Below are 14,345 nucleotides of genomic sequence, written 5' to 3'. Positions count from 1 at the left end.
TTTTTTCTAGTACTAATCGTGTATACGCATACACACACACACACACACACACACACAAACACACATCATTGAAAATCAACACAATACATTGATCCGCTAAGAATTTAAAAAATAATATGGAAGTATATAATTGAAAAAGTTCTATTTAATAATAATTTAAATATCGAGTGGAATTTAAATAAAATAAAATATCATTAGTATAAAGTCTATTTATTAATCAAGTAAATTATGTATTTATGTACCAAATAATAAGAATTGTATAACTACAGGAGTTCACTATATTTTTAATAAACCCGAATAAAATGCATATAAGTACTTGAAGATCATAAAAAATTTCATCTAAACTATTACTTTGTTTACTTTTATCTTTTATTTAAACAGCAATTAAGAGAGTTGTGCGATACCTCTATTTTTATTTCAAAATACCCTATTCGGTAAAATACGGGTGGGCTAATTTCTTTGATATGAATCCTGGAAATATCAAAACAGTAATTTACTATATATTTTTTCAAAACTTGAATTTAATTCAATGTATGAACAGAAAAAACTACGTGAACAATATTTAAACAATAATAAGTGCAAATTATTAGTTGTCTAAAAAGATTTTTGCGTCAATAAACTAAACATAAAAGTGACGATTGTAATTATTGTCTATTACAAGTTACAACAATCTCGAATTTAAATTAATATTGACAGATGATAAATCGTGGAGCATTTTATTCTTAAAATATTATTACATTTCACAAACTGTATTACTCTAATCTTATTTTAGGTTTTTTTAAACTTATATTATATTGGTACTAATAAATTAATTCAAATGTGTAATTTTTTCATACGGTATCTAAAGTCATAAAATATATCATAAGTTGTCAAAACTTAAATCGTGTTTTAAAAGTTGCCAATATTTTCAAAAAACTGAATACGGATTTTGTTCAAAAAACGCAATGAGTATCGAAATAATTCACTCTTTGTGTAAAATATATTAATTTAGTGTTCATGTTTAGTAGGAAAATATTGTGCATTTTATGTGTCAATGTTATGTCTTAAGAATAAATTATGATACTGACACAGGTTTAATGATTTAAAAAAATTTAATTATTTTTAATACAGTATTAGTCAAATAGAATTTTTAGATTTTTAGGGATTTTGAGTACTTGCTTCAAGTTCATAAAAATATGTAGTTCTCAATTTATTTTATCAATCAAGTCTTAGAAAATATTTTTTTTTCATTGTTATTTTGGTAAAAATATAATCATACATACTTACAATACTAAACATTGATAACATATCATACAGGGTGATTTTTTAAACATGCCAACCACATTTTTCTTTTTAATAAAATTCTCATTAAAAATTCTGATTTTTAGAGTTTTTAAGTATACCTAAAAACCATATTTTAAAATTAATGATAATTTTTGTGCTACTCGATTAGTTCCTATGGCGAAACAAACTTCTATTTTTCAGTCAAGTACCTCTCTTCTTTTCTATAGATTATTTGGAGGTTTATTTTGTTTTTTGAAAATGTTGATGTGAATAAATCAAAATTCTAATGAGTAGTTTCTGAGTTATTATAATATTTACACTTAAGATAATAACTCTTAAATATGGTTTTATAATACGTTATATAAATTACATGTAATATAAGTATTCATTAAACTTAAATTATTTTTACAAACTATTTTTATTATTAAATCAATAGAAATTATTAATATTTTAATATCATCCAATCACCCATATCTATAATTAACCTATTACCATAAACATATTATTATTAGTATCACAAAGTGATATAACTCAAAAACTACTAGTTCAAATTTTGATTCATCATCAAAATTCTCAAAAATAAATATCTGTTGTATAATAAAATTAAAAGTGGAAAAAGTGGTTTGCAATTTGAAGTACAGACGATGGTATTGTCATAGGATAATCATTAAGTTTTAGACAATATCTCAAGTATTAAAAAATACCAAAAATCCTAAATTGAATAAATGTATAATTTAAGTATAAAAATATTGTGAGCATGCTAAAAAAACGGCCCTGTATACATAATGAATATATTTAATTGAAAGGTTAAAATTCACTTGTGGACGAGCCTCCCCTTGGTGGAACTCTTACTGACATTTTATTTCATATATTATTATAAAAAAATCCAGCTGAGAAACTATACTACTAGTATTATTTTAGTATAGCTAAACCAACAAAATTCTGTGATCAGTAAAGTGATTTATAAATTGATTATACAAATGTAGTTTTATTAAAATCGGTGTTATTAAATGCAATAATTTTGTAGTTATGAGATATGGCATGTTAAAGATCATTTCAATGGTTGAAACTTTGATATTATAGGACCATAGTGGTGTTACTGTTGTTAATTAACTTCTAAACTAAGAACAAATATTCAATATTATTTAGTAGGTAGGTAGTCTTTATTTGGTCGAAATGTTCAATAGAATTATAAAATGTAGACAACTTTGTGTTATTTGACATAAATATTTAAACATATATGTTTTTAGAGTATTTTTGCAGAAAAATATATACATACATTAATGAAAAATAACAAATTATATTAAGCTTTAAAATAGTTGAATGACGACCTCCATATTTTTGTTACTATACAAATACTATTAAGTAAACACTAAATGCGGTTTAAATATATTACTACTATATTAAGAATATATGTATTTATTTAGTTTAAATAAAACAGACATTTATAGATTAATCATTTGGATATTCATAATGAATAACGTTTTATATGCTACATAAATGATAATATTTTTTAACAATACATCATTTATGAAAAACAAATTATTTCCACAGGGTGTAATGGATACCAGCCAAAGTTCACCGAACCCATTGGCAACATCACTGTGCCGGTCGCCCGAGAAGCTATGTTTACGTGTTATGTTCACGGCTTAGGTGGTTATAGGGTGAGTGTTATTTTTTATTTATATGACATTATTATATTCTCCTAGGATACGTAAAAATTATTGGATTAGGTAATCCTTCAGGATTTTGTATTTAATTCTAGTGTTGAAAATACCGTTATGTTGGGTGGCAACTCTTAGCCATCTCTTAGATTCATTAAAATGTCTAGTTAGATACTCCTTTAATGTTCTCAAGTTATTCAAAGCGCAATTAATGAATTCCATAAAATACTATACAATAAATTTATATTTAGTGTACAATGTACATGACCATTTATTTCTTAAAATCCCCTGAGAATCAACTAAAAATATTTATTTATTTGGCATTATAAATTCAAAGAATTTTATTATGTAATATAATACTATAAAGAACCGTCTGGAACTATATCGACTTTGTGTTATTCTGCAGTTCAAAGTTATAATAATTGTTATGATACAATATACTAATAATTTGTGATGACTACCACCGTGATTGTATACGGCTGGTGAATCTATAATAACCATTACAGGTACTGAATAATTTTGAATAGTGCTAAAAGTGGATGATTTATAGTCAATTGGCTATAATATTAAATAGTCAAATTTAATTTGGTATTATTGTTATATTTAGAAAGAGATTTTATGATGTAACCTGGCTTGTGAACTGCACTGGACTGTGGTTAACAGTGAACTAATTATTACTTTATATTTACTTCATAATTATATTCATAGTATTTACGAGGGAGTTATTGAGAGAGTTTATACTAAGTTTGCATCAAATATGTCATCTAAATAGGTTTGTAAACTATTATTTTACATTTTTGTAAAATCTTCAACTGAAATGACTATTGTCTATTACACCTGATTTCTCAGATAGTGTGTGATGTTTAATAAATCAAACAAAGTTTTTAATTTCAACTCATAAGCATAGCCAATGGTTTCTTTAATTCCCTAAAGTTTATTAGTTAATTTTTGTGGACAAGTTATAACAATTAACTATATCGAATAGTTGTATTATTGAATCCAATGGACGACAGTAAAGTGCTATAGTAACGCGAGGGAAAGTATGTACATATTATTATGAAAATGATTGCCGATCCGGTCCTGATACGTGCAAAATAAAGGCGAAGGTAAATATTATAATATGAACAACAACATATGGAGTATGATGGAGTAAATATTTACACTATAAAAGAAAATGTTACCGTACATTACAAGCTTCGTATAATATGAGAATGTTTTCCCGAGTTTTTCTTTTAGTAGGGTAACAATTGGCGGAAAAGTGATTTCGGCGTGCGACGAAAACACGCACTGAGCTAGTCAAGGCGAGAGGCGAGGAGGGGGGGAGAGACAGAGTGAGAGAGACGTTAAACCAATAATAAAGCAGGACAAGTAACACGTGTAATATAACGGTGGGTCGGAGATATTATTGCGGAGACCAGGTAGTTATTATTATTTCATGGTGGGCCTGTTTTGCATGGCAAACGATTGGAATATCCGGAGACGAAATTCCGTATACTACTGTGCTAGCTTCCTTGAATACCAAAATAGCCTCACATGTGCGCACACGGCAGGGTCGGTGGGTGGCCGGTGGTGTATTTGAATGTGTATACTGCACCCATTGCGAGGATACGACCGGAAAAGCAATTCGAATGCAACCCGCGAGTGATTTATGACACTTTTATGGCAACGACTGTACAAACGTTTGTTAAATTGATATAAAATGACGCACTCGATACGGATAAAACGGATAAGTTTTCAAAGGTTTTGTTGACAATCGGATTCGGGTGTCTTCGTATAAACAGGAACTCGTTTCCGAGAGTACCTAGTCGATGTTATGTACACAGAGAGCGTCTCGGAATTATTCGTATTGTTTTTAACATCGATTAGCTGGCTACAGTCCTTCTGCAAAACGCATATTATTATTGATTTTAATCATAGATATATACTGCAGTACAATATGTCTTTAGGGTTCTGACTCTGAAATGAGATAATTTTAATTGGATTAACGCTCTGGCCGGGGCAAAGCCAATTAACTATCAGATATAGAATCCGCACTCCGCACCACTGTGACTATCGCGTGTCTCGACGTCTAGTACTAGAGAGTTCGTCGACAGCACATTACATCTTTATTATTTGAAAGAGATTGCTAAATTAAAAAAATTACCAGAGTCGATCGATTGATATATAAAAAATAAATTATTATGTTCTTGTCATATTGATTAGTCATCAAAAAAAATATTTAAAATGGGATTACTAATACAATAGAAAATCCCAACTACTCTAAACTATGAAAAAGTTTAGATAATACGTAGACATAATTAAAAATTTGAAATTTGAAAATGTATTTTAGTTTTTAAGTAAAGGATCGTATTAGTCTTACAATGGTGATTTAGTTTATACTATTCAATTTTTATGAAAACGATTTTGCGTGTAAACAAATAATCCTCAAAAAGTGTCATAAAGACGTATTCTATAGTAATCGCATAAGAATAGGTGCATATGCGCCGCATATTAAGTACAAACTTGAAATCGTTATTTTTTAAGGTTCTGTATTGTTTCTATTGACAAAAATGAAACGATCTCCAACAATCATAAAACATATTGATATCAGTTAACAGTTCTGTTGAATATCGTTTTAAATGCAATGATTTATCATCATAGATTTAATTTGACATTATAAATTGACCCCTACCCTGTACCGACGGGAGCGTGTTGATTCGAGTGCACATACTGACTACCCATTCGGACTGTGTATTCCTAATATTTATTTTAACAAAAAGCACAAATCACACACCATTTAATATAATTTATTATAAATAATTCATGTACAAATAAAAATTGTATTCTTGTTGGTTATATATTCAGTTACCTTAAACTAGTGAAGCCACATGTATAAGTTGGATTTCGTGATTTTAATATTACCATTAGTTTTATTTTTAAACTTTAAGTTATGTTCAGGCTATTTATTTCGCTATATTCATGATGACAAACACTTTTTATTGTTAGTTTTTTTTTGGTTGATGCATTTTACTTCTAATTTAAAGATTGAACAAATTATGAAAAAAAAAAGTTTTACAAGAAAAGTGTTTTGTCAGCGCGTGTTGAGGGTGGACAATTTCTTATAACCAACAAATGACATATTGCGTGTCCGTCATGTATATATCAGTGACCTGACTATTCAAAACTATTTTTAAAGCATAAATCTCCATTTATTATGCTATTAACAAATGTCAAAAAAAAAATGTAGTACATTTTTAAAAGTACATTGTTTCAACATAATACATTTTGTACCACATTCATATAATTTATACACACGTAGTGTAACTTGTTAGAAACAGTTGAAAAATTGACTGTGTAATTTGTATTAAAGATTTTAATTGAAGCCATACTAGTGATGCAATGAGGCATTTTGTCCCAGTCTATTCTTGAATTCTGTGTGAGGACAATTTTATTTTATCTACAGCATTGAGAGTATTTGTAAATTTACACTTATTGGTACCTACGTTGAGAAATTAAAAGTATAAAATATACTTATTATAATTAATACTTCTCTTAATAATTGGGCCGAAAAATATCAAAAAACAGTAGGAAATGGAAATATTTAAGTAACACTAGTTTTAGAAAAAATCCATTTTGTTTTTCATTTGAAAAACATGCAAATGTAATTATTAAGACTACTTCTATCTCAGTTTTTTTTGGTAGCAAATCAAAAATATCCAGAATATTTTCTTACTTTTAGTTGAGCCTGAAAATTTAAACTTTGATGAAATTCGTCCAAATTTAAAACAATTTAAAAAAATTCCACACTATTTTACTGTTAAAAAATCATAAGTTTTTCTATTTTTTATACCTAAAGCTTGAAAATTATAATGAATATTCTTGAAAGTTGTTTTTATAAAAATGTACAGCAAATGTTAAAAGTATATGAGCATACACTTGTATAGGAACTTGATGTTCAAGTTATGACAACATTATGTATTTATTATTTCTACGGGAAGTAGTTAACGATATTAATGAAAATATCTCAAATGGTTATTTCATTGTAATTAAAAAAGTATTATTCATAAGGATTTGTAACTTTTTGAATTACATAATAAGTACATATAAGAATGTTTTATATAGAATAAAATATTTGTTTAAGTATTATAGATTCAACATAAACTATCCTAATAAATAGATGCTAATCTATTTCTTAATGATTTATCATTGCATTAAAATGAAACACATGGACCAAATAATAATAATAATAAACCACTTACACTCAAAATCTACTTATACAGCAGAAACGAGTTCTCTGGTTTATTATTTTAATCCCATATCCTTTTTAATGACTTTATACTCCTAAAACAACGCATTATTTAGATTTTACAATAATTTCTTTGAGAATTTTCTGAACCTTATTATAAAAGCCAAAATCGAATTAATCCATGAATAATTACTTCGTGAGTTTATTATAAATGTGTGATAATTTAAAACTATAATGTAATAATATAAAACATGAACAATTTTGATTGTTCATTGAATATATTTATGAAAATAAAATGATAAACTATAAGAAATAATATTGTAAGCTCGGTATTTTTTAATAAATCATCGCGTATCACTATAGTTCTATACTAAAATAGTTTCTAAACAGGTGTCGAAAATATGAATGAACAAATATTTTCTAATTAATAGCTAACAGTTAAAATATGTGCGGACACTGGTCAATACAACCACAACTGTTTATTCAGGCTTATTACATATCACTTTCAACCATTCTCCAAATGATAGTGTAAGTCTGCTTAAATGTCCTTACTTTGTCAACCATTTGGTCAACTTTAAGGATTGTTCAAAGCTCTGTTCGACAAAAGACGTGCCGATTGTTCTCAAAGTTTAGCAAAACCGAAGGCTTCACCTTTAACTATACGAAACTTTCATAAGTTTGACTGAAACCTGATGGTTTAGATCTTTGATTTTCATATATTAGTGTTTGATAATTATTTGATATTTGTTTTAAGATTAACTTGATATTATAGTATTATAATCATATCGTTTTAAGTATAATTTGTTTCATTGTTTTGGTCACAGGACAATAAATATATATATTGCGGTTCTTATATTAGTTGTTGCTATTGTGAACTATTGAATTGTAAATATTTTCACCACTAATATTATGTTATATACGAGCAGAGAGATGAATTTATAATTTAATTTTACAATGATGTGTGTGTGTGTGTGTGGGTTTAATTGTTTGTGTTCCCGCCTCTATTCAGAGCTGTAAAAACGCTTGAATCATCAATTTAAGAAAGATTTCTGGTATAAAATCAGATCTATTATATTTGATACTTTTAATACTTAATTCCTAGTAGGTAATTAATAATAATAGGAAAAAACTGCATTTTACTCAAAACAAGATTTCTACCATTTTTGTTATTGTTAACCCCTAACCTTAGATTTTTCTTCAAATATTTATTTTATTATTAAACATTATTTTGATATTTGTCATAGACTTTTTTTTATTTCAATTTTTTATGAAATCGTATAGTTATATATTCTAAATAAAAAATAACAGATTTAGATATTTTGTTGTTTTTCGAAAAAATAGATAAATTAGTAGGGACTTGAAACTTTTCCGTTACTGCGTACCTAAATTATTATTATTGGCTGTATAATATAATGAAATTCTCATAATATTTGGGTTAATTTCAAGCTATTTGTACGACGATTCTATTCACTAATTTTTACAACACGCAGTACTATCCAACTAGTAAATAAAGGTTAGTAATATCTTACGACATAAGATTACTATTGAATAAAGTATGCTTTTTGAGAAAATGTTAGTTCAGTCGTAAGTACGACAGTATTACTAAGAAAAAAGTAAATTACTTACAGCATTATAAATATATCATAAAATATCCTGCGATATATATAGGCTGGAAGACCGTCTCCTCTCAAAATTGTTTTTTATTACATACAATGATTTATTTTCTAAATGACAAGGTACACTTTACAACTATACTACAAAATGTTATTTTTGTCTATAAATTTCGTCTAGATCAACACTTGGAAAGTTCTTTTTACAATTTCATCTTGTTAAAAAGATTTTAAATACATTTAAAAACTAAATCGTTTAATCCTGGCTTAAGGAACTTGTTCTTTTCTTGGTTCCTAAATAAAGAACATTTTTCATTTCTCGATGATTTTAAAATTGTAGTTATATAATATTTTGTATTAAATGGATTGTTTAATTAGGTGCCTATTGTTGTTTTGTTTTTAAAAGGAGCTACTAAATCGCTCATTTTCCCCTAAAAAATGAACGAAATTCAAATATTTTCCTTCTTACGAAAGGGGAACTATGTTCTCATTAAGTGTCTAAAAATCGAACAAAATCATTGGAACGAGTCTTCTTTGAATACGTTAATTCTAAACACTGGCGTAGTGTGTACGGGTACCTGCTTTTGCAATCCAAGATTGAAATAATATTGTTTGTTGAATCGTTTAGTATCGTGATTTTGGACCATGCTGTGACTTATCTCATCCTAAACGGCTGGACCAATTTTGATGAAATTTTTGTGTGTGCTTGAGTGGATCCTTGAATGGTTTGGATGCACAATTGGACCCGGTAGGTCAAACTCGGAGTTATGCTCAAACCGGGATTTTCAGATTTATGTTAGACATTTTTGTTTATAATTTGTTGTTTTTGGTTACAGGAGAAATAATTAGTAGAAATTAGTATTTAAATGGTTGGCATTGGCTATAATAATAATAATAAGTAAAAATCTTATAATATTTTATCCAACATTTTAGACATAAAATTACATAAAATTACGTATCGCTTGAGAGAGTGATACAAAAATGTATTACAGAAGAATTCCATGTCTTTGTAGACGAGGAGAAAATATTGGTCGACCCACATTTTATGTACAATTAATATCCAATAACTATATCAATTAAATAAAATGGCAGAAGATTATGAGATATAATTAGTAGAAATTAATATTTTTTCTATATAAATGGTTTTCATTAGTCTATCGTGCAGATGAGGTAAAAGCATGTATCAAATCGTCAAGTCAATCACGTCATCAAATCGAGGGTGTGTATGGATAATTTTTTCAACTCCTATAGGTAGCTAAACGGTAGCTCAGTAGCTGTGTAGCTCACTCATGATTTTTTATTCAGTTTACACACTAAACATTTTTTTTATGGTATATACATTTTTTTTACAAATATATTTATTAAAAATACAAATCTATAGCCTGGAAAACGTCGGGCGGCACAGCTAGTTTATGTATAATTTGTAATATTTGATATATTTCTATACGTCATTATTATCATCTTATACTTAACTATTTTAGGTTGGTTGGGTGAAAGCCGACACAAAAGCCATTCAAGCTATACATGACCACGTGATTACGCATAATGCTAGAGTATCCGTTTCTCATACCGATGATTCAACCTGGAATCTACACATTAAAAATGTCCAAGAAGAAGATCGTGGTCAATATATGTGTCAAATAAATACCGACCCAATGATAAGTCAGGTAATTCGTTTTAATTGCTTGTTAGTACTTGTTATAAGTTTATAATAATGATCTTAAAATGATTTTATCATGCATGTGTATATTTAACACTCAAGCTTTCATTAGCTTTATATAAATATGTATCATATTATATATTATATAAGAAAGTTGATTTAGTATTTCATGAATTAAATTATTTTTTATACATTTTTGTTTAGTTTAGTTTGTTTATTTCAATGCTAAGAGTTAATAGTATTACAAAATTAAGGCTAGTTTTATTTTAAATTAATATCGTTTCTCAATAATAATAATAACAATATTATGAATTATAGTACTTCCTGTATATTCTTATATATTATAAAATGTGTTAGACATATTTTTATGAATGAATTACACATGTATGTTTTATTTTTAATTACGTCTTTTGAATATAATTGTTCTCGGCTAAGGTTAATTTTATACATATATGATTGTATATTTTTTTAATTATAGCAGTTTTAAATATTGTGATTGTAATTTGTTTTTAAATAAAAGAAATATAATAACTTCCGAATTCTATTATAACTTGAGTTCAATGTAGGGTGATAGAAACAAACTAAATTAACATTCTTTTTACTTATTTTCGAGCTCCACAATAATATTTTCTTGTTGTGTTGAAAGATTTCATTAAAACTGCTAATCTTTTCACTTGGTTTATTCACTACTATAGCCAACGGAAAAAAACGATTTGGTAAAAAGAATATTATTATTAGCTCTTCTGATAGGTTTATTTATTTTTTCATTTTTTTTTACTAATATATCATAAATTGTGAAATAAAATGTAATTTTCGATGAAAGTAGAACTGCAGGCAAAATAATTCCCCACAGACCAATGAACAGGAACGTTATGATGCATAGAATTCCATTATCACGATTGACAGTACAATTTTTCCCCCAAAATTAAAAAACATAATATCAAAATCGTTAACATTTATTTTTGTTTATTAGATGGGATACTTGGATGTTGTGATACCACCCGATATAATATATGAAGACACTTCGGGAGATGTAATGGTACCTGAAGGAGGAACTGTGAAGTTAACATGCAGGGCTAAGGGCTACCCGAAACCACATGTTTTGTGGAGAAGAGAAGACGGACGTGAAATAGTTATCAAAGACGCCAGTAGCACTAAAACTAAAGGTTAGATATTACGTTTGTTTTGTTCTTAAGTAGTTTGTCTATAAACACAATTCTTAAGATGACTTCGACACTTGGTAAACAAATGTAAATATGCGACAACCCCCGACATCACTTGTTAAATATTTATGTAATACAATTACATCATTATACCTAAAAAAATTAATAATTAGAAATTTGAATAATTAAAACTTCTACAATCAAAAATAAAGTTGTCATCGATTTATTATACGAAATTCCTGTTTATTGTTATGTGAATATTTATTAAATAGTATTCGTTCGAATTTATTTCATTATAACGTTTGGCAACCAAGATAATTTACTTTCTTAAAAATACGTACGTTCATTTTAATTTTAAATTGACCATACGATGTCCATCAATGTAAAGTATAGCAATAGTAGATAATATTGGTTAAAACAATTATGAAATTTAATTACATTTTATAAAATCTGATATTATATGCCTTTAGTGAGTATGAGTGAGTATATAAGATGACATCCAAACTTTATACGGATTATAATATATGTGTGTGTTGTCATTCAAACCCTCTTGATCATTGTGAAATCTCCCAAAACCACTTTTAAGTTTATATATGGGATGAACTTATATATCACCATTGTACATTTATTTCTTTGACTGCAGTACTTATACCTATTTTGTTGACAGTTTTATCAATTTCAAACTAGAAGTTGATTTAATTTAATACTTCTGCGTTATCGCTGGAAATTCATTGACTCGCGCAATACATATAATTTGAGGACCAATAAATATTAAGATTTAGTTAAATGGATTTTCGTTTTCATAATAAACTTATTAAAATATCATTTAAAATTATATATAATTTTTGGTGTACAGTCGTCATATATACGTTCCTCCGTTATCGTTCATTTTCAATTTGCCTTTCATATTCGCGTTACAAAAACATTCAGAAGTATCACATATGTACGCATACTAATAGGTTGGGTTAGTTACTTATATTTTTTCCTTGTTCTCATCTGAAACTGTAACAACATTCAAACCATATCAATGAATTATTAACTGCAATATTACAAATAAAGTATAGCTTTTAATTATTATTTCAGAATCTTACCTCATCGTTCACTCGAAATTGAATATTCCTGAAATCCTGTCTGTCAACTAATTACATCCAATATCCCAAACTGTACCGTCTCTGCAATTTCGATTTACTTGATTTTTTAATTATATTATTTTTTAACTAAAAAAAAAAAAGTATTTACAATCTTTTGAAATCTATATGACAATAAACCAAACCTTATATTCCTCTCACCACAATAAATATGTACTGTCTACTAACTATTATACTGAACATAACAACTGAACAATTTAAAAACTTTTTTTAATACCTAGGCCACAAATTTAAAGCTAGTGGAGAAATTAATGCTAAATATCCTCACCGGGGCAGTCAAAGTAGCAACCATTGTGGTGGTAACAATCTTTTACATATTTTCTTTTCTAAACTATACAAAATGCACTCCTTCTTTGACCCAACCGAATGATCCTCTTTTCCATGTAAACTTCTAGACATCCTCTACATCTTCATTTCCAAAGTACCAACTAGCCTATATCACCGTTAACGTTCTTCACTCTGACCACTATTTACTCTTTTATCCAGTTTTTATCATCACAAATTTGAGGATTTACCCAATTACTAAAAAACAAATCTACTGAATGGAATGTTTTTCAATCACAACTCAGTGTAAACACCAACTTCAATATAGAATTGAGATATCCATCAAAGTTTGGCCAATCTGGAAAGTATTTAAGGAGTAGTATTTACGCTTTTACGAATACAAATAAATGTACAGTTGTAAAATATATTTCAATAAAATTTCTCACGCTCCTCACAGTCTGATATTTTCTAAGCTTTTGTAAAGCATTCATTTTTAGAGTTGACAAATAAATTGTACTTCATGTTAAAATATTTAAATTTGTATAACTTATAATAGTATTTTAAGTACACTTGATTTCTATAAGTCACAATACAGTAATTAATATTGTTAGTTTTTTTTTCATATTCCTCCATTTGGTCAAACACATTCAACAAAATATAATCAATTAATACATAATTTACTCATTTAATAATACTCATAAGTGCATATCTTTCAATTTTAGATTTGGGGAAAAAATAATAAGTATCTAATGACAATAAATATACTTACAGTTAGAATCAAATTGTTTTTTGAATTTGATGTTAATCGTGTTAGTATATTAAAATTGGAAGCTATAATAACATTTAAAAAAAAACCCGTATTGATTAAAACAAAAAAGCTGTTTGGTAAATTTAATGAATTAAAAAAAATATATTACTTGTCAACGAAATGCATTTTCCATACTTGCAAACTTTTATGTTAACATTATTTTATTTTATATGAATTTATTTTTAATACTTTCCATGCATACATTAACTATAGGTTATTGATTATGAACTCAATTCGGATGAAACTCAATTAATGGGTTTTATAGTTTGTCAATTATATTGCATTAAGTGAACTGAATGTTATACCCAGAGTTCAGCGGTTGCGTCGGCTGTGTTCTCATTCAAATAATTGGAAATATGTGTTTACTACGAACTAATTTTTAAGAGCAAAAATTAATTACGACAGTGATTTTTACGTTAAATCCTACTGGACAAACTTTGTGTTGCATCGAATCTGTTATGTCAAACTCTTCGACTAATAAGCTAGTTGTTACCTGCCGCCGCGCCGCCGTCTCTGTCAGAAACGTACGTTTTTGCGAAT

General features: G+C 27.5%; 1 protein-coding gene across 1 annotated transcript in view; it reads left to right on the top strand.

The window, feature by feature from the left end:
• Nucleotides 1–14,345, top strand: part of LOC111030670 (lachesin-like) — an 89,634-nt gene that overhangs the window by 45,322 nt on the left and 29,967 nt on the right. The window contains exons 3-5 of the mRNA XM_022310301.1: nt 2,818–2,927; nt 10,244–10,429; nt 11,396–11,588. Coding sequence (XP_022165993.1) covers nt 2,818–2,927; nt 10,244–10,429; nt 11,396–11,588 — 489 coding nt within the window. The remainder of the gene's footprint in view (nt 1–2,817; nt 2,928–10,243; nt 10,430–11,395; nt 11,589–14,345) is intronic.

Source organism: Myzus persicae, unplaced genomic scaffold (genome assembly GCF_001856785.1).
Source record: "Myzus persicae strain clone G006 unplaced genomic scaffold, MPER_G0061.0, whole genome shotgun sequence".
NCBI lineage: Eukaryota > Metazoa > Arthropoda > Insecta > Hemiptera > Aphididae > Myzus > Myzus persicae.
Note: the sequence above shows the minus strand (reverse complement) of the source record. Positions and strands in the feature narration are given on the sequence as shown.